The sequence below is a fragment of the Pyxicephalus adspersus genome, chromosome 4, assembly GCF_032062135.1.
Source record: "Pyxicephalus adspersus chromosome 4, UCB_Pads_2.0, whole genome shotgun sequence".
NCBI classification, from domain to species: domain Eukaryota; kingdom Metazoa; phylum Chordata; class Amphibia; order Anura; family Pyxicephalidae; genus Pyxicephalus; species Pyxicephalus adspersus.
The window spans coordinates 139,808,158-139,833,882 of record NC_092861.1 but is presented as its reverse complement, the minus strand read 5'-3'; the positions used below and the strand labels follow the sequence as shown (position 1 = coordinate 139,833,882).

Genomic DNA, 25,725 nt, shown 5'->3' with positions numbered 1-25,725 from the left:
GCATATTTTGGCATTTCAAAAAATATAAGAGAGTGCCTTATAATCGGGGAAACAGGGTATTTCCCACTACCTTACTTCCTGTATACCGTAACTGACTAAAGTAGTTAGTAATAGAAAGGAACCAAGAATAAATAGAAATACAGCAAAACTTTGCGTTTGTAGCCAACCTAATTTCATATTCGGGCTGCATGGTGGCTCAGTGGTTAGCACTTTGGCCTTTGCAGCGCCCAGGTTTGAATCTCGGCCAGGACATTATCTGCATGGAGTTTGCAGGTTCTTCCCATGTTTGCCAGGTTTCCCCCGGGTACTCTGGTTTTCTCCCACATTTAAGAAACATGCAGTTAGGTTATTTGGCTTTCCACAAAATTGACCAGACTGTGGTAATGCTATATGACTATGGTAGGGACATAAGATTGTAAGCTTCTTTGAGGGACAAATTGTGACATGACTATGGATTTTGTACAGCGCTGTGTAATATGTCAGCGCTATTTACTATGTAATATTAAGAATAATATTTGCTATAAAAATCACTAAAATACTCATTGTCACGTTGCCTGTAATTCTGGCATATTGCCACGAAAGGAAAGATTTTCCCCTTCAGTGCATCAGGAAGTGGATGCTTTATTAACTGTAGAAAGTAAATTTTTGCGTAATCTGTTTGAAAGGAAATGACATTATCTCTTTATAAAGAAATACATTCAGTAGATAAGGTTTGTGTTTAACTTATGATTGCAGTGCTTTGGCAGACTAAGTCGATAAATGATCATTTCATGAAAGGTTCTCTTTTACTGACTTGTTTGTTTAGTATACCTCACCCAAATCCATTCAGCTGATACTGAGAAGCCGGATGTGCCTTGAGTTCATTACAGAGCAGCATTGATTGTTCTATATTCTATTCTCTGTGTAGTACAATCTGAGGTCAATGCTTTGTGACCGATAACCCGGTCAGCCTACTGGCAATGGTTCTGAGATGGGGGGATTCATTGGTGTTTGAGTTGGAGAGCGTGTCGGCTAGAAGGCCCACGCAAATGTGTCAGCCAGGAGTTGTTCTGCACAATGAAACTCTACACAAGATAAAGCCAAAGCACGGAAATATTGTAGGTATCCCGAGAAGGGCTGCTGGGATGCAATGTCTGGGAAGGGAGGCTAATAACGAGACAAGTATAAGGAGGGTTGTAGAAAGACCATCTGGCCGTGGAATGTGGAGGAGTGGTCCTAGATTTAAGCAGGCGATGATGGCGAAGCTATTTAAAGATCATTCCAGGCAAGCTGTGCACTCGTCCACATTTTTTAAATTGGTCTAATAGCTTCTTTACCAGCAGAATCCCATGTACACTTATACTGGAATTTCGGAAATCTTTCTTTGTTACAACGTGAGCTGGAGCAAAGAATGGAGCCGGGGGAATGTTTATAAACCCAACAAGATGGTCTCACCCCAAGCTATGGCTTGCTGGCCATTTACTTCTATTACCCTGGTTGACAGATATCTAAATAACTTATAAACCTGTAAGGTAACTTTCTGTTCTCAAATGTAACTAGTTTTTGTCTCAAAGTTCTAGGAAGGATGCTTTGGTAATAGTAAACTTGCTTATAATAATATTAATATTAAACTGGATTTATATAGCGCCAACATATTACGCAGCGCTGTACATTACATAGGGGTTGCACATGAAAGACAGATACAGACAGTGACACAGGAGGAGGAGGGGACCCTGCCTGAAGAGCTTACAATCTAGGAGGCTATTCTATTTAAACGAGTTCAAAATAGATAGAGTGCTTTTGCTACACTGAAATCCTAAGCAACGTTGTCAACAGGAATTTAGAAGCTTTTCTGGAAGACCAACAGGTATTTTTACATATTAGACAAAAGAGAAATGTTCTTTTTCCAGAGATGTACAGACGTGCACCTTTATGCATGAAACAAAATGGACAAACATTCCCTACCAGACATAAATTGTTGTTTTATTATAAGTATGCATCTCATTTGTATCATTGTAACAATTATTGGTGGCTTTCTATGTTCAGACTGGCAATCAGGTTGTGGTGCAGTTACAGCAACCTCATGCCAGTCAACAAATACATCAGGGGAAGATTCTACAATTGGCTTCTACCTGTGGCAGCTCCATGGAAAATAAATGGAAGTTGGCAGTGAGCAGTACAGTACCATACATTGCTAAGAACCAGGACTGCAGTGCAAGTGATAAAGTAGTTGACAAGGTAGCACCTGCCGGGAGACATGTGGGTCCCTTAATCTGAAGTTGGGTATAAACCTAGTCTCAACCTATTCAAAAAACTATTTTTAATTTGCTTTTACTATGAGAAAAATGAAAATACACACTGCAAAAAGAACACTTTTTTTATGAGTAGCCAGCAGCACGGTGGCTCAGTGGTTAGCACCTCCGGCCTTTGCAGTGCTAAGTCCCAGGTTCGGATCTCAGCCAGGACACTATCTGCATGGAGTTTGCAGGTTCTCCCTGTGTTTGTGTGGGTTTCTTCTGGCTACTCCGGTTTCCTCCCACATTCTAAAAACATACATTTAGGTTAATTGGCTTCCCTCAAAATTGACCTTGGACTGTGGTAATGACGTATGACTATAGTAGGGACATTAAATTGTAAGTCCTGTGAGGGACAGCTTGTGATATGACTATGGACTTTCTACAGTGCTGCATAATATGTCAGCACTATATAAATACTGGATAATAATTAGAATAGAGTAGGGAAAGGTTAAGAATTGTTAGGGAGACCCCTCTTAATTATTGTTTTTGGAATTGATTGACTCCAGTGGGACATCAATGAAAACCTAAAAGGGTTCCAGCATTATTTCTTCTACACTTTGGCTGGGGATCCACTTTATTCATATCTGGTTATATGGTTATATATGTACATATGTAACCATATATGTATGGTTATAAATTATATATATCTGTACTAAAAAGAAAAAAAATCCAAACAATAACTTTGCCCAACACTCCACTTTCATTCATGGGTGCTCTAAATGTCATGCATAATCTTTCCTATCCATTCATCTCTGTGAATCTCTGGCTGTGATGTATTTCAGCCGACTTAAAAAGCCACTTTAGGACTGAACCTTGGGAAGGCAGGAGGGGTCTGGTCTTAAGAAGGATGATATTTAAGCCAGAGACCTTGATTTAAATCTTGCTGTTTGCTTTTTGTAATCTTGTCAAGTTAAATTCCACTTTATGCTTCAGGCCACAAATATTGGAATGTAAGCCGTCTGGGGATGGGATTAGTGTTTAGATGTACAGCAGTACGCTTCAGTAATTATTTTCACCGAGAGGGTTTGCCATTGATTTGAATCCATTTTATGAAGTTTAAATTGGCCATTATTAAACTTGAAATTCCAGCTAGCTTAACCTGTATTTCAAGTGAGTTAAAACAAAGAGCATTCCAGCTGAATATGATCCTTGGTGTCTTTGTTAGGAAAGTAGTCACTCTGCAGAGGTCCTGTATGTCCCTGCTCAGTTCTAGAGCCCCGTAGTCCACAGTGCAGACCAGACATTTGTGGTACAAGGGTGCCGCATATAGTGCTATCTAATGACTGATGGGGAGAAACAGTCTTATTTAGGAGGTAGGAATGCAGGGGAAGCCAAGTTTATTGTGTTTTTCTATGACTCAGACATGCCAGCATTGACAAACGAAGAGGAGAAACCACTTTGTGTATCTCGGCGTCTAATAGAGACACATGGGCACCAGAATCTGGTAATACTTTCACACAGAGCTTTTGTTCAGTTAAGTGTAGCCATATTTTAAAGCGGAACTGATCCCTTTGTATATACCTCCTGTCCTCCTCCTGTCCCGGTCACTGCCATCTTTTTTTTCTTTCTTAGAATGTTAGAATGCTAGAATGTTAGAATGCTAGAATGTAGTAACCCTAGCATTTTAAATGAACCTGCTATTACAAAATATTTTATAAATTTACACAAATACCTGCAATCAAATATGCACAGTACACTACACTCTCTCTGCTTGTCAAACTTTTCCTTTTGGTGTTTGCTGGGAGCTTTACCTACAAAGAAATAAGTCTATTAACTGTATGCACATACCAAGTTTGCTGCAAATTCAATCTGTTACCCCTTTCCATCCCATATCCAATGCAAGCACCTCTCTACAGATTGATAAAGCACTGGCATTGCATTTTTTGGAAGCTACAACCTGCAGTTTTATTTTTGTGTTTCTGTACCCCAGGTCTTAGGTCGCTACCTCTGAATATTAATGTTCGATTGTGGGGAAAAAAAGCAGATGTACGGGCTGCAGCAATAACAGAAGGCCAGCGGTCAATCGGCCCCCCATCTCTCATTTTATTATCTAGTTCTGTGGGACCTGAAAATGTTGAGGAAAGGCAGCTCAGGAGTCACAGACTCCACAAATCCACTTTAATCCAAGACTCGCTGTGCTTAGCTAAGGATTGTGCTGGCCGCAGGGACCCGCACGGCTGTACATCTTTCATCATAGAAAGTAGGTGTCAGGAGTTTTAGCATATGTACAAAGGTAACAAGATTACTGATCACTGGCTCTGGTGTCACCTATGATTTGGAAACCTCTTCTTGAAAAACAGCCAGCCACAGCCGGTGGCAGATGGTGACAAAGGTGTTCCATGGGTGCAGTATTATTATTATCCTTGCTCCACCGTCCCACCTCCTGTTCACACACGCTCAGAGCTGTTTAATAAACAAAATTTGCAGAGGCAGTGCAGTGTTTACATATATCCTGCAATAAAAAAAATGTCTGCCTTAAATGTACACAGCAAGACAGGGCCCCAATTTTTCCCTCTGCTTGTGGCTGTTTTAAAATTGTTTCAGGGAGACTGTTGGGACTGTTGCAAGCTTTTTTATTACTATTACAACCCGTGAATTTATAAGAGGAGCACAATCACGGCAGTCTAAGGAAACTAAAACCAGAAAAGAATGAAGAAGTCATCTGAACCACATAAACCTTGCCAAATTGTTTTAAAGAACATTAAGGTGAAATAATTATAATGCAGCTCTGGCAGGGAAGAGCTCTTTGGCTGTCTGGGCCTCTGCGCTAATACCAAGGCACAAGAATTATACTCTTGAAATACTCAGGTATTTGTAAATAGTGCTCAATGTTCCAGAAGGTCATGTGAGGACATGGCAGCGTTTGCATATCCACAGTGCACCTCGTACCTCTCTTTTTCTTGTCATTGCTTCCTTCCTGTCTCAGTCCGTGAAAAGATTGCAATCCTTTTACATTTTGAAGGAAACACTCAAGATATTGATTAGTACAAGTTACAGGTTTGTTGTTAGGGCTTTCCTTGTATAGAGATTAGAGCAATTCCCAGCATTTCTGCAAATGATTGGTGCATGTGAATGTTGGCTCTCTGTATCTGTCTAATTGTTAGTTGGCTTCTTTTTAATGTATTATTCGGTGTTAAAGTGGAACTAAACCTGTTACTCACCTTGTCACAGTTCCATACAGGTCAATGCCATCTTCATCTTACATCTCTTCCTGTAGTGGATCTTTTATTTGGAATGCATTACAGTTTGCTCATTCCCAGCATGCGCAGGGGGTTGCTGGGTGTCCTGGCAAGCAAAACTGACTTTGCACATGTCAGTGCAAAACTCAGCTGTTTGCAAGATACCTGGAGAAATCAGGCAGGTGTTAGGAGTTATTTCAGAAGGGGCATCACCTGCCCCATTCTGTAATATTTACCTGTCTGATTATAGATTCTTTATTATTTTTTAGTGGAACATTATTCGGTTTCCACTGCACATTGTCAGCATTTCACAATGTGCACTGGAAGTTGCAGTAAGTCAGGAATGCATCTCATTTCCTGGCTAATGGACATCTAGGATTATCCAGGCCATTCCTCTCCATCCTACTGTGCCTTGCCCACCCTACCATTCTTTGGATTTCAGTCCATTCATTCATGGGGGCTCTGCATCACAGGTGGACATTACTGAGGGTGGTTTACATAAGCCAGGGTGCTGTGTTGTTTCTAGGAAGATATATACAGCACCCTGCCAGTTCCTCCCACCAGCTAATTTATTAAAGCTCTCCAAGGCTGGAGAAAATACACTTTCAAAAGTGAAGCTGGCTGATCCAGAAAACCTGGAATGGATTTTCTAAAAGGTATTATCTGTTAGCAAATGTTTTCAATTCTGGACCAGATCCATTTCAGATTTTCTGGATCAACCAGCTTCACTGAGGAAAATGTATTCTCTCCAGCCTTGGTAAGCATTCATTAATCAGGGCCATTGTGTCCTGGGGGGCACTTTTACTAATATCACTATTACCCATTATGTGGTGCTCCATGTATGTCCAACCCTTATTGTTGTACTAGAGCTGCCATGTCCCATTCAGGCCTGAATAGATACGTGTATTAAAAAAATAGAAGTCGTCTAGAAGAGGATCAAATGATCTTCCATTTCAATCATAGTGACTTACATGACCAAATTCCTATTTTTAGATTTGTAAGGCCAACACTGGAGACCCAGAAGCGTCATTTTCTCCATTAAAGATGTCTTTCAGTCTTCTGTTATTTTGTATTTATTTATCCCAGCAAGAGTGTTAACGTAACTTATGTTAATATTTGAGTTTAGGCCTAGATTTAATCCTTTAATCACTCCAAGCATGCTTGTCTTGTTTTTTTTTCCCCCAACGTGTCCTTATTCAAATATCTCCACTTTTGTTTCATCACTCTCCATCCTTTATACTTAGTTTACTTAACTCAGGTATTTCACACCCTTTTTGTAGTGTCACATCAGAAAAATGTCTTCCTTGCAAACTTTTTTTCCTAAACCAGTTTAGACTGCTCTAAATATTGTGCTGAAAAATACTTAAGACAAGACAGCTGCAGATCTGTTATCATAGCATCAAGAAAGCAAATGTCAGATATGATATTTGTACAGGATATTCTTGCTCAGACTCTTTATATTTGCTCATTGCTTAAATTTTTTGACAATCTTTTCATCAGAGATGATTTCTTTTCACTATGTTTACTTTTACAAGGGGTGTCCTAGAACAACATGTAGGGTTTCCCAACCAATGCTTAAAAAAGCAAAACATATTGAAGCCTTACCCTCCTATTGGCTTCATCACTTTATTTCTGGAAAATGCAAGCATGTCATGGCTGGTGGGAGGAACTGGCAGGGTGCTTTATATATCTTATTGGAAACAACATGGCACCTTGCCTTATGTAGACCATACTAGGTAACGTCTACCTGTGATGAATGTGAGTCCCAGTAAATGGACTGAAAGAATTGTAGGGTAGGCAAGAGACAGTAGTATGGAGAGGAATGGGATGGATAATTTTTGATTAGGTAATTAGGGGTTTTCTGACTTGCTGCAACTTCTAATGCACATTGTGAGATCCTATGCACAGTAAAAGCGGAACTAAATTTCCCCTTTTAAAGGTTCATGAATAGGCAGGTCATAATTGCAGAAATAAACAGGCGATGCCCCTTCTGCAAAAATGCCTCCTACCCGTCGGCTCTGGGTATCTGTCAAAAAAGCTGAGCTGTGCATGTGCATCTTCAGCTTTCATTTCCCGAATTTCCAGCAATACCATCGTCCCCTGCGCATGCTGTGATTTATCCAACTCCATGGGACTGCATAAGGGGTTAGGTTATCTCCACCCAAGATGGCCAAAGATCGTTTTCTGGAACAGGGAAAAGAAGGAGAAGGTGGCACCCTGTGAGTGCACAGGGACGGGAGTTTTAAGGGTTTTGTTCCACTTAAAGTCAGAACAAGCAATTAAAGTGCAGAAGTGAAGGCTGTTCATATTTGCAAGATCGAAAGTTAGACTGAATAAGATATTTGAAAGATCGACTGAATAAGAAAATAATTGTTAACACTTTGGCCTCGCAGCACTACTATTTATGTCCCCGGTGTTAGTTTCTGGCAAACATTATTTGGGTAACTGACTGGTTTGTAAGCAACTGATTTAGTTTTTCTCAAGTTTTATTGAACCAGTGTTTGTACATCATCATGTGCTTGTGTATATATTTATATGCTATTATTATAAACATCATTATTTGCTCCCAATATAATAACAAAAAACGCCCAATATAGCCATGGTTATTGTGTCCAGTTGGCATTGAAATACCTACTATCCTGATCAAAGCCCAACATGCTCAGTATCTGCAACTCCTAATATGACTCCACCCAGTATACCCTGGACATGTTTGTGTTGCCTTTTTATAATTCATAATTTATTTTGGATTTATCTTCCAAATCAGAAGGCAATTATATTTTATTTGTAAAGGTTTAAAGGCCCCTGCAGCAAAGGTTAATTATATTTTTTGTTCCACCTGCTGCTTTGTTTGTAAAAGGAAGGCACAAACGTTTTCCAGATGAGCGCTGGGTGAACATCCTGTTTTTGCGTTTTGTTTTCTCTACAAATGACAGGTAATGTCATCTCTACTGTATATTGGGCTTTGTGTAAGAAATAAAAGCCTTGCATAGAACAATGCAGCCAGTTGAATGTTATCCCATCTTGGATCAGACCTAGCTATCACATCCCACCAAAATTTTGCAAACAACTATTGGGATTATTGTTTTATTTTTGGCCTTTACACAGCATGGATATTAAACACATATGTGAAGAAGAAAAAAATGAATTTATTAAAAAACAAAACTGGAAAGCTGGTAGGTAAGGAATATATTGTTTCTGAAAAGACTCTTATGCACTCTTTTAAGTTTTGATTAATCAGTAATACCAGCCATTGGTAAAAGCTTTCACCATTTTAAAAGCTATCGATGCTTGACTGTGAATATTTTTTGCCACTAGGATGAAAGAATGGTACTGGAAAGTACACATGTAAGGGTCTTTATATGTATGGGTTTTTTTTATAGCTTTTTGGAAACACTTGCATTAGGCTGCAAAATTACCATAACCAATATTGTTTTTTCTTAGTAACTGTTTTGGTGCCCCATATTTAATATTAATTTTAATGCATATTTGTTATGTTAGAACCTGTGCTGTTAACGCTATGCTCCAAAAGGCAGATAAGGGACAAAGAACTAGTTGCCAGTTTTGCTTATAGCAGTGGTCCCCATCCTAACAGCAGGGCCCGGTAACATAGAATAAAATTTTGCACGGTATATGTACAGCTTACACTACTCTGCTAATCTCAGCACCTCGGCCTCCCGTCAGCACACTGGCTGAGAATAGCAGGGTAGTGTAGCAAAGCCGGTGTGCTGTCAGGTGGCAGAGCTGCTGGGACCGCACTCCCGCTCGTTGCACCTCTGCTGTCACACTTTCTAAAGCTTTAGAGCTTCTTGTAAGGAGGGCCCCTGGCAGCGCTTCTGCCTCCTGATATTTGCGGCCCCCAACTCACCAACTATGCATCAGTCGCGGCCCAGGGGTTGGGAAGCACTGGCCTAAAGGCTTCCTACAGCTGAGCCTTTCTGCATATCTGACTTGCATTCTTGTGTGGTTGCTGCCATTTTAATAAAGGCAATACTTTCCTCATGTCAGAGATGAATCCCTAGTGAGTTGTGAGGTAGTGAATGAAGCAGCAGGATAGTGGAGGGAGCACCTAACCACAGAATTTATGTAGTAGAAGCAGTGAGATTCTTGCATTGCATGCCCCTCGATACTACTTTCCTTCCAGCAAGGGGAACAGTGAGCAGCACAGTTGTGACGTCAAAAGTCTCTATTCTCCTTTTCACATGTAGCACATTGTATGGTTTCCCCTGTCTGAAAGGACATCTGTTTTTTTTAAAGAATCCATCATCAGAACCGCTTTAAAGTATTAAAAATAGCCAAAATGCCAATATGAGGGTTGACCAATTACTAAATTGACCTAAATCTATTTCCCTGTAATTTGGGTGGGTGATTTGGTATGTCACCGGGTCAGTGATGTTTGAAAACCTACATCAAATACACACATCTGTAAAGTTTACCATGCAAAGCGCATTTATTACTCCAGGCATTTTAAAAAGCAAGTTCTGTGTAGGAAGCTTAACATTCTCGTTTATAAAAGCTTGTGATTAATTATTCACTATGTATATTTACATGTAATATTCTGATCAAAATTGTGTTCCAACTAACGTGAAAATGAGGCTTCTAAGTAGAGTTTTTACGCTATATAATAACTTTTCGCATAAAGATTTTGCATTTAAATGCGCTTAACACAGTTTATTAACGGAGACTAATTTTCTAAATGACTTTAATCGTCTGCACATGACCACCCTGCTAACTAATCTGTTTGCTTGTATCATTGTCAGCCTAATATCCCTGATTATGGTTTTAGCTTCATGCGTGATTTCAAGTAGCTTAGTCCATCTATTGAGATTGCTTTATTTCTAGCTAGCCACATAGTTTGCATTCTAATTTTGCAATCCCTATTCAGTCTTTTTTTTAGATCTACAAAAACTATATACTATAATAAAAGGTTTTCTTAAGCTACTGATTCCACATGCCACTTGTGTAGCTCACACATAGGGGAAACATTGACCACAAATCCTATGGCCCACTTATATCTCATTACAAGCGTTACTGGGTTACATTGCCATTTGTTTTAGGAACTACCCTAACACGCTAAAGGAACATACCACATGTAATGCATATTAAAGTAGACCTAAACTTTTTACGTTACATAAGAGGGTGGGCAACCCTTATATGTAAGGTGAAAATTTTTTTTTTATTTTTTTTTTAAGTGCAACATCCTTTTTTTTATTTTATTTTTTTATTTTAAAGGGTGCAGCATTGCCCCTTTATGGGAATGGGAGCGCAGAGCCTCTTGTGTTACCTTTGTCACTTATCCTGGGAGGTTCTGGCTGCTCCTTCTGCGCAAGCCTAATCTTGGGCATGTGCAGAAGGGGCATTTTTCCCACTAGTAGGAAAGAGATTCCAATCTCACCCATGCGCAGTGAGATTGGCTCCCCCCATACAGCGGGCTACGTCACCCGATTTCTTTGTCTGCACAGTGTGAGATTGGTTGATGTAGCAAGAAGACCGGAAGAGATGAGTGAAGATGGTGGCTCCTGTCTCTTGTCTAGCTCCAGGACGGAGAAGTATTCTAGTAGGACGTGGCACTGGATTGAGGGAAGGTCCATCACCATTGAGAGATCTGTGGGATTTTTTTAATTTTTGCTTTCGCTTTTGGTTTTGTGTTGTGTCCATGTCAGAAGCTTAAGTTAGATTTCCCCAAAAGGACCAAACCACAACAAGAAATTGACAGTTGTTACAGTCTTCCCCCAATCTATCCAAAATTAAATGGAAAATAATGGTTTAGATATACTAAGCTGTAGGGAGTCGGTGCATAGGCGGCTGTTGCTGACCCTTTAATTAAAAATAGATTCAGTGCCATTAGTACTTCAGTGTTCGAGCTAGAAATTTTTTAAAGCTGGGTGGGAAAAAATTGTAGGCGGGTGGTAGCCCCTGTATCATGACCCAAATCATCAGTAACCACCCAAAAACAGCCAGGTGAAAAATGCCAGGTAGTGGGCTCAGCTAAAATGGGCCGGGGAGAACACTGGTACTTTATTGCTGACCTGGAACACATATGTAAGCTCTTTGGGGCAGGTTCCTCTCCTCCTTCTGTGTCACTGTCTGTATCTCTGTCATTTACAACCCCTATTTGTACAGCGCTGTGTAATATGTTGGTGCTATAAAAATACTGTATATTAATAAGAATAATATGACCATCATGTGTTGCATGCTTTTTCTGGGTAGCATTTTCAAGAGGTCGGAATGACTGTTAAAATCTGAAGTCTTCCTTCAAGACCAACTATTATAGATTATAGCAGATTGGGCACTACTCTTTTGCTTAAAGTTTTATCTTTATAGATTACTCCTAAAGAGTTAATGTGTGTGTGTCTGCAGTTTATGAATTGTACTGTGTCTTTCTTGATCTCCTCCTTTATGTGAGACTTGTAAGACCAGCAGAGATAATCCCTGCAGGCTGTTTTCCTTCACATCTCTGGTTCCCAGGAGCTTTGGCGAGATCGTGGGCAGGGCTACAGTATAATCATTATACGGGAAAGGAAAAAAAACAAAGTGTTGCTTCCCATTCACGTCGTTACAGATCTATTGACAAAGAAAAACAAGGATATACTGCTTAAGCCATTGCCAAGCTGCCTCTAAAAACTTACAATTTTGCTTTGGCAAGAGTATTCAATGAAAATAATGGTGTGAATTATATGGAAAATTGCCTGGGCCCAGGGCGAGAGGAGGCTGCCTCACGTTGACTGGGCTGCGAAGTAAATTATATAACAAAGTGTATGCATCTCATGTGACATAGAATTCCGTTCTATTCATAGCCGGTGAATCTTCTTACAAGCATGTACACAAATAATTTGTTAAGTTCAGTCAGTGGGTTTTACTTTTAAAGGTTTACGGCATCTTGTGTTCAGTGACTTTGTGAGAAAAAACAGACCCTTATCTATAAATGATAGCTAGTCCACTGGTGTGATGTTTGCCATGCAGTTTTACTGGCACCATGACATAAAAAAAAGTGGAACCTCTGCCAAATTTGTAAAGGTTAGTATCTCCTTGTCGGGTTTTTAGAGGTCTTCCAGACTGATTAGGATACATTGTGATGTTAGCTAAGGGTCCGTTGGTTTGTCATTCAGAACACATGGACAGTTCGTATTGCGGGACTATATTATACAAGCGTTATGGTGAGCTGGTAATGTGTTTTTGTAGTATTCAGAATCCATGACCGTGCAAACAACTAGACATGCCTTACTGTACTGTAGACTTCTACTCTAAATAAAACTTAGAGAATGGCAGTAAAAGCAAGTCCTTGGATTGATCAGGCACCATGACCCTTGGACTGATGGCAAATGCTCATTTTATTATATATTCTACATTGTGTTATTGATCCTAAAGTGGAACTCAACCCTGTTTATATTCGCATTTCCCAGTTCCTTTCTTCTTCTCTTCCTAGTTGTGATCTTCAGCCATCCTTATTGGCCATGGTAGGTTGACGTAACTCCCACATAGGTGTGCGAGAGTTCATTTAATCTCGGCTACCAACATGCTGCACGGGCAGCTCAGGGATTTTTCACAGCTCCAGCAAGCAATCAGCCAGGTAAGAATCAGTGTTATCCTGTGCCCCTTTTAGCCGGTTGCACCACCCAGCACATTTCAGTAACCACCCAGCTGTTTTTGGTTGGTTACTGAACAGTTGGGTCAAAATACAGAAACCTCCACCCAGCTTGATAAAAAATTCTGGGAGAATATTGTAAGAATGTTTATTGCAGAAGAGACATTGCTTGTCCATTTCTGCCCTGCCCAGTCACAAATTATTAAAGTGGAACTTTAGATCCGCTTTAATTGTTAAATATTTCCTGTAATCCTGTGTGTACAAATGTGCTGATAACGTTTTTTCTGTTATACTCAACATTTATAATATTGTTTTTATTGATATACATTTTGGGCTAGATGACCTAGACTCAAAGAATCCACAGTATTGGGTGTCGTGGTGCAGAAAATGGAGTTAAGAACTTGAGCCCGCTGGATTAACTTGTCTTGTTGTTGTGAATTTATGGAAGAGTCAATTTTAGTGGAACATTTTGGGACAGTGCAGTGGGGTTATGCTTGGCATCAGTTTAGTTTGTACTGATGGTACAAGCTTTATTAAAATGCCTTTTTGGTTCAATAATAAAGTAATGATATGGAGAGTGCATCAGGACTGAATCATCACTACATATATAGAGGGAGAGGGAGAAATTGCAATCTTCAACCTGTTGTCATGTAAAGTTAGCTGCAGGCAAATCAAAAAGGAAAACAAAAACCAAAACATATCCTTTACTTTAGCTCATTTTTTTTAATTTGCAATAAATAAACTGAACCAATATTTAAATGTTCATGATATTGTACACATCAGAAATAAATCTGTGGGTAGGAATTTTTTCAACGAGTTTCATTGCAAAGTGCTCTTATCTTATGTTCTTCAGACAAAAGTGGATGTATGAAAACTTGTTTAAGCCGTGTAAAGGAGAAGAGTATAGGTCTGATGGGCAGTCACAGTCCATTAAGCTGGTTAAATATGGGTAATGATAGAAATCTGTATTTACTAAAGGAATATACCAATGATATAGTTGTTTTTTTTTTTTTTTTGTTTTTTTTTAATGCACCTACCCTTGTGGTGTAATATTTAAGCTGCATACACATGCTCAAATATTGTAGTTGGAAACGATTTTTTCATTTCCAGATCGTTTCCAGTGACTGAAAGATGAACACATGAGCGCTACATACAGCACTGTTATGTTCTATGTAGAGGGGATGGCAGGGAACGAGCAAGCGTCACCCCGCTGTGTTCTCCTCCAATTACTTCTATTGTAGTCGTTCATCAATCCATCATGACGGATCTGTGTACGACATCCCACGACCTGTGTACACAGATTCTCGTCCATGACAACCCCGACAGCTCATATTGGGCGAGTATCATCTGATGTGTGTACATAGCCTTACTTTCCTCCTTATACCAATAATAGTTACTGTATAGCTTTGCTTGGCACTATACAGCCTTTTCACAGAAAAAGTCCCTGCTGGGTCCTCTTCTGTCCCCTGTGGGCCCATGGAATCCTGGTGGTCTTCCTGTGACATGGTACTGCATAGTAATGGATGGGGCTTTGATGCACATGCACAGGAAGAAAAGGACCCCCAATGTTTTTGGTGGAAAGGCTGTGTGTTGCCAGATGGATCCATGCTGTGAATATTAATATTGCTGCAACAGGAAAGAAGATAATTACTGGACCTGATGGGCTGCACACAACAAAGTTGGGGGTTTTAAAGCAATTGTAAACCCCAGCAATATTCTTGTCAATTATGCTTACATTTGCAAAATAAAAAACCTACAAATGGAGTTTTTTTTTTTGCAAAGAATTGGTGCTATACGTCCTTGTAGACCTGCTTCTTGGATTGTCTGATTACCTGAACCCTTGGCATCCTTGTGCCCTTATTGTATCTTGTGCAGTGCTCAACCCAGAATTTTTTTTAAGCTGGGTAGGCAGAAATTTTAGGTGGGTGGCAGCCCCTATATTGTGATCCAACTCTGCAGTATCCACCCAAAAGCAGCCGGACGGTTGCTGAAAAGTGCTGGGTGGTGCACCCATCTAAAAGGGGCTGGGTGGTGCACTGTTGTGGTATGGTACATCTTTAAAATACCAGGAATCAAACACTGCTCGAAGTGTTAAATAAAAACTGTTCTCCAAATACAGTAACTCAAAGTTTACATCGAGGTTACATGACTAAAGGTTGGGTTGAAAGTCTCAAGTTACCCTTGAAGCTTTTCTTTAACATATTAAAGATCTTTCATATCCAATAACCTATGGAAAAGCATATAAGACAATTAGGAATGTTTCAAATATTCTTGGAAACACTTGCTGCAAGTGCTTTGCTCATGTCATCTGAAAATGCCACAAAATGGTTTAAAGATTGACAAATTCCTTTATGAAAGAGTTGCAAAATGTTACAAGATTCTTTTAAAATGTTTCAAGATGCTTTAAATGCAAACATAATGGTTACTATTGCCCATGCATTTACAAATCATAGCAGTGAACAAATCCTTACTGATAACATTTCCCATATTTAATTGGATTTTATAGGAAATACCTCTTTGTCTTCCTTACCTTGTACTGCAGTCTTGTACTGAAACTGTATGTAGATCAAAAGCTTTGACTTTGCCCTGACTTTCTAATCTGCAGCCTTGTTTCAGATCAATGACTAAGGAAGATTTGAAGCCAGGCGGTTAGTATTCAAAGAAGGTGAGCATTAGCAGACCCTAGCAGTGTGTTTCCTCATTGTCCTTTTATAGCCAGTATAAATGAATATCATATCTATCCTCATAGATTATACTACGTATTCTACTCTGCATTGGTAATATACAAAGCATGGATTCCCGGCCATTTTAGCAGAGAGCATGTGGCATCCACCAGGTTGTTAATTTATAGATCTCACAGCTGCTCCATTGACATATTTGGAAACTGCGTGCTGGAAAATGATGGTTTGATAAGGTCACATCATGGTCGTCATTGTGCTTTCTTTCCAAAACTTGACTCTCAAAGTATGTTTTAGAGACACTTAGTAGTGTTTAATCCTCGCAGGAGCAGATGGCTGATTTGTTGTTCTATCAACCAGTTCACAGTGGATTCATTGCTTCTAGTCTTTTAATAGTTCTTTCCTAAACCTTTATATAAATAAATAAAAAAGCTTACTGAGATTGTTACAAAGAAAAAGACGGCACTCTTTGGGTCTGGAGGAGAAGAAGATTAATCTCGGGGATAAGGAAGGGATTCTTCACTGTACGGTCTGTGAAAATGTGGAATCGGCCCCTCAGGAAGTAGTTTCAGCAATTACTATAGATTACTTTAATAAAAAGCTGGATACTTTTCTAGAAGCACAGAATATACCTGGGGATTAAAGCTTTATAGTAAAGATAACAGTGACTGTTGACCAAGGAAACACCCAATTGCCTCATGGAATCAGGAAGGAGTTTTTTTCCCTACTGTATTGTACTGTATATGGTACCAGGGGTCTTTTTTTGCCTTCCTCTGGATCAGCTATTTACATAGGGTTTTTATTTTTATCTGGGATATGTTTATTTCTCTAGTGGTTGAACTTGATGTCTTTTTTGCAACCTGACGTATAATGTAACTGTGATAGAAAAGCTGATTTGCCATGAATATCTGAGATTAATCATTTGTATTGCCATCTTTCCCTTCAGTGGGGACTTCACTGTGTCCTCCAAGTGACGTCAGGAATAACTCTCCAAAAAGGCGGCATAGGGCTTGCTTCACAAAGCCAATAAACTGGAATCGGTATTTTTTCCAAAAACATTGCTTTCACTTGTGTACAATGAGTTTTTTCAATGAGCTAGTTTTGTTGTTAAACTAGAAAGCCTTATCCTTGTGGTAAACCTAAATAAATTGAGTGTAGAGACTGCAAATAAAACCTTGTCAGCGGTTCTAATTCTTCATTCTATACATTTTTACTTTTTATTACATGTCTTTATTTCCCCTTTGCATCTTGTGTTAGAGGGCACACCTTCCAGGGATACGTATGCAATATAAACCTAAAAAAGACAAAGTAAATTTGCATAGACTTTAATACACTAAACTGGTGACATGGGCAGGGTCCTCTCCTCCTCCTGTGTCACCGTTTGTTTCTGCCTGTCATTGGCAACCCCTATTTATTGTACAGTGCTGCGTACTATGTTGGGGCTATATAAATCCTGTTTATTAATAATAATAAAATATTAGTAGAACCTTGGGGGGGAAACGAAAAATTCTAAATTAACAGTAGTTGGGTGAAAAGCAGCACAATGTAGTTAGCAGAGGCACTGAGTGGTAACAAAGACCTCCCAGTGTTACACCTACACATTACTTTCATACAGATAAAGTAGAGCAAAAGGCTTTAATAAATCAGGCCCAATGAGAGAAAGGAGCATTGGAACAATCTTGAGTGCTACATGCAGTGTGTTGACAAGGGACATACTTACAGGAAGAGAGAACATAGGGATATCTCCATAGTATGATAGTAGTTCTTTACTGTCTGGTCACAGGTGGGGGACAGAAGTTACCTGGTCGTATTGATTAACTTCAGCAGAGAAAAGATTCACCGGGTCACCTGCCCGGCCAGACTTGTTGCAGGGTTGTGGTATGTGTTACAATGTTACAAAAGAAAAATGGACGGAGGGGCGGCTTCATTAGATTGTCGCAGACACGATTATGAAAGTCGTCCTTCTATAAATCTACACTAGAAGTGTCTCAAGATGGAAGGATTATAATTGTTTACATTTGCCCTAGCCAGGATATTTACTGAAATAAGTACGGTAAAGGTAGACAAGGTGTGTAATAATAAAACACACCATTTATGTTTACAGTTCCAGAAGCACCTTGTGTACATTCCAGCTTGTGATGAGACTTTCTGACCAAGCTATTATTTGGTAAAGTGAGTTGGTGTTTGTGCTTCCTTTATTTTCTAGGGGTTATTTTTTGCACTAAGCCAAAGGTGATTATATGTGTGGACTTGAAACTGTACAGTTGAGAACTGTCCATGATCCTTTTTTTGCACTAATAGTTCAGTGTTCTCCCCAGTACCTTTTAGCCAGGCGCACCACCCAGGCGGCACTTTTCAGTAACCACCCGGCCGTCATCAGACAGCTGCTCAGGCATATGCTAAATTGTTTGAATCTTTTCCTGTCCACTTTTTGACCAGCCGACTACACCCCCCTCCCCCAGCTGATAAAAATTTCTAGGAGGAACACTGTCATTATTTATTAATATTATTATTAATATTAAACAGGATTTATATAACGCCAACATATTACACAGCGCTGTACATTCAATATGGGGGTTGCAAATGACAGACAGATACAGACAGTGACACAGGAGGACGGAACCCTGCTCCAAAGAGCTTACAATCTAGGAAGCGGGAAATAAAATATATTTTCTTTGCATTATTCTAAGCAGCACTGATACACAAGGGTTTAGCAAAATGTTAAAACAAATCTGTAAAATGCATCAAAACAAAAGATATGTCAAGTTTTTGAATCATTGGCCCTGATTTAATAAAGTTCTCCAAAGCTGGAGAGAATACACTTTCATCAGTTAAGCTGGGTGATGCACAAATATGCAATGGATCTGGTCAAAAATTGGAAACATTTGCTAACAAGTAGCTAATGACTTTTAGGAAATCTATTCCAGGTTTTCTGTATCACCCAGCTTTACTGATGAAAGTGTATTCTCTCCAGGCTTGGAGAGCTTTAATAAATCAGGGCCATTCTGTCAGACCGTTCTCTATGAATGTGCCATAGGTATTTGTTTACTTTGTGAAGCAGGAGTCTCACTGCAAAGGTCTAGCACTCTCTCTGCTGAGTTAGATCTTGATAATCCGCAGAAAACAGTGGCTTTGCTGATTGCAAATCTACAGGTCTGATTTCTGCAGAAAGACCACACAGAGAGCATGGGTCACTTGCTGGCAGAGAACAGGCTTTTCTACGCTGAAGAAAACAAACTGAAAAGGCTTTAAACACATTTTCCTGTAGGTCAGAATAATACATGAGAAATTATAAATAAGCAACTGATGAATTGTCGTTTTTAAAGTCATAATGTTATTATTGGCTCGTATGATGGACAGCCCTTTCCTAGATTGAGAATACGACTTCTTCTCATTTACTGGGTGCAGAAACGAGTGACCTGAAGAGGTATTCCGGAATGCATTAATAATGCAGTATATAAACTCCCAATTGCTCTGAGATTGTTTTGACATCCAGCTGAATTCCTACAGCCAGCTGGTCCTAAAAATCAGATACCAAACCAAGAACACATGTTGCATTCGTCAGACATTATTATTCTTATGTATCTTTTTGCTGCCGACATAATATGCAGCACTTTACAGAATCCATTCTCAGATCACTAATTGTTCCTCACAATCTAATCTCTGTACTGTAGTCATAGCCCTGCAGTTCAATGCATGCCGTACTGTGTGTGACACATTTTACCTGCTGGGATTTTTAGCCTAATCTTTTTTAGGACAGAACTAAAGTTCTAATTTTAGATCAGACAGGTCATTATTGCAGAAGGAACAGGTGAGGTGTAAGAAGCATTCTTACCTACCTGATTGCCCCATAGAACTGCCAAAGTTGCTGAGCTGTATGTAACAGGATGCCAAGCAACCCCAGCTTCCCCTGCGCTTTCTGTTGCTTATATCGGTGGTCCCCAACCTTTCCAACAGCGGGGCCCGGTAACACAGCACAAAATTTTGCCACAGCTCACATGTACATCTTATACCACTCTGCTACCCTCAGCAGCTCTGCCTCCTGCCAGCACACCAGCTGAAAACGGCAGAGCAGAGTTAGAAAGCTGGCGTGCTATCTGGTGGTAGAGCTACCGGCAACGGCAGAGAAAGGCAAGCCCCACATATATTGCTCCGCCACTCCCAGCAGCTGCGAGAAGAGCCGTCTGTGGCCCTACCGCCAGCAGCTCCAAAGCAGTGCAAGGAGGGCTGGGGACCTATGGCTTATATCATCCCAGCTAATCAAAAATCTATCTAAAAAGAGAAAAATATGGCAGCACCCTGCAGCAGAATGGGCCAGGTGATTTTCTCCCCCATTGCCCTGGCATCTGGTGCTCTGCCCTACTTTCCAATAAAAAGTTATATGGGTGACCCCACCCCAAAGTTCAACTTGGGACCAATAGTCCGCCATTGCATATGAGAATGCTGAGAACACAAACTGTGTATTGAAGAAACACCTTCGAGAGCAAGGAATTAAGTATTTCTGCTTTTTCCTCCACCCTTGAACCAAACAGTATTTATCTCATGCAGTGCATCATGTACTTTCATCCATGTACTTTGCCTCACTTTTAATATAAATATAATAAATACCAATATTTAATAATATAATAAAAGTATACCTGAATATTGGTATAAATACATTTTAAATCTTACATAAACTCTTTTGGATTTGTAAAATATGGTAACACACAATAATGAAAAGATTATCAATTTTTGTAAGATGAATATAAAGCCTATGTTATAGTAACTTCACAAAGCTCTGCAAGGGTTTGCAGAGGCCAGTTAGTTAATCCCTCCATGATATGTTGTACAGCCTTGCTGCTCATGTCATGTTATTAGTTCTTTGCAACATGTATACCTTCCTGCAGAGCATAGTGCTGAGTCAGTGGAAAGCAGGAATAAACATAGCCCGTGGTACAGTAATGATGGCAGCCGTCCATGTAATAAATTATGTGCATGGACGGAGACAAATGTACGCTAGTCTTGAATGCTTAGAATACAAGCTGTTATTTAATGTATAGACAGAAGAATGTAGACAGGAGAACTATTCTCCCGGCTTCCAGAATACTTTGTGAGTCTATGTGTTTGTGTCATGTGTGGTGTCTGCTGTACAGAAGAGTGTTGAAATAGACTCGGAACTTTACAAACTTGCGTGCTGCGAGATGGATCTCTAAATGACAGGCCGCTATTGTTTACCAGGGGGAGGACTCTGCGGGATCCCTCCCGCTTGTCCACCTCCCTCTCCATAGATCACTAATTGTTTACAGCGACAATTATTGAATTACAAATATCCTTAACAGAACTTTAGGCTACGTACACATGTCAGATAATTCTTGTGTGATAATCACCTCTGATATAAGGATGAGAACTTAGCAGATCCACGGATGACAAACGATCGTAATAACAGTGAAGGGGAGAGAGCACAGCGGGGTGCCGCTCCGTCGTTCTCCCTCCCCCTCTCTATAGAGCAGAATGATGCTGTATGTCCAGCGCTCATTCATGCATTGTACAGTCTTGTCATTGGAAATGACTGTGAAATATTCTTTCCAACGTCAATTATTAAACGTCTATACAAGGAGCATGCTGATAGGTGAAAAGATCAGAGAGGGGAATGAGCTCATTAGTTTGCTTTGTCTCCATTAAGTTCTAGTCACAGTCTGGAAGAGGAAGAAGAAGACCTGTAGCTGGTAAATAAGTGCAGTCCATAAATAATCTATTATTGTTGTCTTTTAGTATGAAGATCTGCCATGAGCGAACAGAAATACAATTTCTTTGGGAGTTAAAACATCTCCAGTTTGTTTATTTTATTTCTGTAGTTACTTATCTGGTGTTAGTCTTGGAAAAAATGAGAAAATTACATTTTTTTCTATTAAAGCTGTACTCAAGACTCGTACACCTGCAGTTGATTACCTACTAGATTGTAAGCTCTTCGGGGCAGGGTCCTCTCCTCCAGTGTCACTGTCTGTATTCGTTTGTAAATTACAACCTCTATTTAATGTACAGCGCTGCGTAATATGTTGGCGCTAAATAAATACTGTTTAATAATAATAATAATATTAATAATAATGATTGATTAGAACGCACAAGTTCTGTTATATTTGAGTTCCCAGTGACTGGTGGTCAAGTGAAATCTTACAAATCTTGGAACTGCATTTTCCAGCGTTCTCCATTCTGCTTTGGGATTGAGAAGGAGCGTCTCCGCAGCAGAATGGTCTACACTTCCTTTCATTCACACGGGCTAAATGCTTCCCCCTAAGGCAAGCTAGGGGTGCATTAGCTTTTCCACTGGGGATAGAGAAGGTTAAAGGCGCAGGACATCCTTCTGCTAGCTGCTCCGTGTAAATTCAGCCTTCGGCTGTGCAATCTCCTAATTGCTTGCTGAAAAAAAGCATGCACATCCAAATTGATGCCAGCCATATGTTCTTTAATATGCCATGACTGCTGGGATTTGTAGTTTGTTTTATTTCATGGGCCATCAACACCCCCCACTACCATAAAAGCGAGCAATTGGGGCAGCACAGAGTTTAGCACATTGACTTTGCAGTGCCAGGTCTCTAGTTTGAATCTCGGCCAGGGCACGATCTGCATGGAGTTTGTAGGTTCTCCCCATGTTTGGGTGGATTTCCTCCCACATCCAAAAACATGGTTAGGTCAATTGGCCTCCCCCAAATATTGACCTTAGACTGTATTAATGACATATGACTATGGTAGGGACATTAGATTGTAAGCTCCTTTGAGGGACAGTTAGCATCATGAGATTGTACAACGATGCTTAATATGTCGGCGCTATATAAATAATGTGTAATAATAATACTAAATTCTGTGGAAATCAGGCAGGCATAGAGAGACGATGTGGTTATTTTACACGTTTGTAGCCCACTAGATTTCATCAGGAATTTTTAAAACATGCAGCATTTTAAAGAGACATAATATAGGAAAATGTACATGTATTGCAGAGATGTGTTGTTTTTTGTTTTGTTTTTTTATTCTTTAAAGCAGATCCTTTTTGCATAATCGAAGCTGCTTGTACAATGCTGCGTAATATGTTGGTGCTACATAGATACTTTATAATAATAATTATTATTATTAATAAACCCCCATTTATATAGCACCAACATATTACGCAGTGCTGTACTTTAAATTTTTCACGTGAGAATATTATTTTTAATAAGAAACAGGATTTATATAGTGCCAACATATTACGCAGCGCTGTACATTAAATAGGGGTTGCAAATGATAGATGGATACAGACAGTGACACAGGAGGAGGAAAGAACCCTGCCCTGAAGAACTTACAATCTAGGCATATTTGGGTCATTTTAATAAATCACTGAGTTGTTGCATATTTTAATCTATATTATATAATCATAATTTTAATCCAATATGTAGACTTTGAGACATTGGCTGTACTTTAAAGCTAATCACTTTTGCAGAATCATGCATATTAAAATGAATTCAGGTTTCCTTGAATGTAACAGCATGCAACATACATTTTCCATTTTCCAAGTGCTAGGGAAATAAGAATCAGCTACATTGTAGAAATAGCAATGCTGGCGTATGGTGGTGGTGGGACCAAGTGTTTTCATGTAACTGATAGGCCAAGTAGTAAGGGAAAGGCATTTGCATGTCAGGATGACTGTGTGCTCTGAACTGCTGACATTTGACTCTCATTACTAGCACCAAACTGAGATTTGACTGCTGTCTCCTCCCTCTGCTAGAGCAGTGCATGGGGGAAGCAGGCAGGGCAGGCAGTGTGTGTGTCAGTGTCTTCTTGAGGATTTCTTTGTGCCAATACAGAAGTGCTTTGTGGTTGGCCATCTGGGCCGGGAGGATTTCCTCGCAATTCAAAGCATGACGTGTGTCGCAGTGCTCTGGGATTTGCTCTGAAAGCTCTGGAGGTTGCGAAGAAACATTGACAATTTCGACTTTGTGTGAAATAGGTGCCAGGATGGAAGCCAGCTTGCCTGACCTCACGTCTGATGGGCTTTCCTCGGCGTTGGGCAACTTCAGCAATGGTAACGTATGCGTACAGTTATGGCTGCATCTCGCATGTATATATATAGCTCGGTAGACTTTTGTAGGTCAAGGCTAATGCTGATGATTTTTTATACGCTTACTTTTATCTGTCTCCTTCCTAGAAATTACTCAATGTCAGCTTTTGCCCCAGGCAAACTGGTAAAACTAGAAATCGCAAAGAAGAGCTTATCTTGGAATGTGCCATTAAAGTATACCTGCCACCAGAGCGGTTGCAGAGGCAGACGTTATGTATGAGTAGAACATGCTAGCTGTTGGTGCATTAGGAACTTGTCACGTCCTTGTGACATGAGGTATAAAGTACCTTCTGACGTGCGGACGTCACTAGCTGCTAATGGGCTGACGCTCTGAATGTTGAGACGGCGTATTTATTATTATTATACAGTGCTGACACATTACGCAGCGCTATACAAAGTCCATAGTTATATCACTATCTCTCCTTCAAAGGGGCTCACAATCTAATGTTCCTACCTCTACTTACCTTTAATACAGTCTAGGGTTAATTTTGGGGGAAACCAATTATTCTAACTGCATGTTAACCGGCGTACCCGGAGGAAACCCACACAAACAGAGGGAGAACCTGCAAACTCCATGCAGATAGTGTCCTGGCCGATATTGGAACCTGGGACCTAGCACTGCAAAGGCCAGAGTGCTAACCACTGAGCCACCGATTATCCTAATCAAGTGCCAACAACAGGCACTCTTTGTTAGTATGCAGCACAGCACGTGAGGTCAGAACTTTAATGTGGAAGTATTAAAATGTGAAGAAGAATAGTGGGCGCCATTTTTGGCCTCCTGATGAATATTGCTTGTTGTTTGGCTGTCGTATGTTGATTTTTTTGACCACAGACCTGGAATAGGAATGCTGTAAATGAGGGTTTGAATTCCTCATATCTTTACTTGAGGAAGCACTAAAGCCAGTTAATCAGCATGACAGCCAAGCTTTTAACATTTTCAGACCACCATAATTCTGTCACCATCGGTTTACGTTAAGTGTATGCAAACCCCAAGAGTGAATTTTTTTTATTTCCTTCGTTTAGGTCTGTTCAATATACAGTTGAACATGTGTTATATCTGTGCCGTGAGTGCAAAAAAATACCCGCTGATCTTCCTAGAAAGAGCCTTCACCTTCCTGTGCTCTTTGCCTGTGCAACAGTTGTATAATTTTCTATTTTTTTGTACGCTACAGACCCTTCCCCCTTTGTTATGAATAGGAAAAAGTGCGGTGCCCTTTAGTCTTGTCCAAGAATGACAGTTTTGCCTTTTCATGTATGCAGTTTGGTGAGTGTTGTCACCCTAGGACAGGATGTGTGTTACCGGTAAACACGAGGTGTGAAAAAGCCTTAAAACAAAGACAACTCCCACATCTATTTTATTCTTCACTTTGGATATACTTTTAGCATTGCAAGTATTAATGGCACAGACGCCACTCATCCGGCAGTAAATATTTTCAAAGGAAGAGGTCATCAATGGCAGCCTTCATATTCATTTCATGACAGTAATTTATTATGATGTTTTATCACTATTTCTGTGCTTTGCCATCTAGAAAAGTGATGAACATTCGCAAATAGCTCTCTTCTTCCTGAAAGGTCCTATTGCAGACTCTATTCAGCATGCAATGATCAGTTTTGGTCATCCTAGAATGTAAGCTCTTCAGGGCAGGGCCCTCTCCTCCTCCTGTGTTACTGTCTGTATCTGTCTGTCATTTAAAACCTCTATTTAATGTACAGCGCTGTGTAATATGTTGGTGCTAGAAAAATTTGGTATTAATAATAATAATAATAATAATAATAATCTCGGGTGCAAATCGAGGGGTGGTTCAGGCATCCCAAGGCGTTGTTTAGTGATCATCATTCCTGATTGCTAACAAGCACTGTTGGTTTCCACCAGGGAGGACACAGCGGGATTCTCCCCGCTCATCCTGCCTTGTCTATGGAACAGAATTGTCCGTGCAGGACT

The 25,725-nt window shown here is 40.0% G+C and overlaps 1 protein-coding gene across 4 annotated transcripts in view; it reads left to right on the top strand.

Annotated features, from left to right (window-relative positions):
- Positions 1-25,725, top strand: part of EML4 (EMAP like 4) — a 135,031-nt gene that overhangs the window by 46,687 nt on the left and 62,619 nt on the right. The window contains exon 1 of one of the 4 annotated variants that reach the window (XM_072409789.1): positions 23,508-23,747. The exons of the other annotated variants lie outside the window; for them this stretch is intronic. Coding sequence (XP_072265890.1) covers positions 23,681-23,747 — 67 coding nt within the window. The 5' untranslated portion in view covers positions 23,508-23,680. Of the gene's footprint in view, positions 1-23,507; positions 23,748-25,725 lie in introns of those variants that run through there. 4 annotated transcript variants of the gene reach the window in all.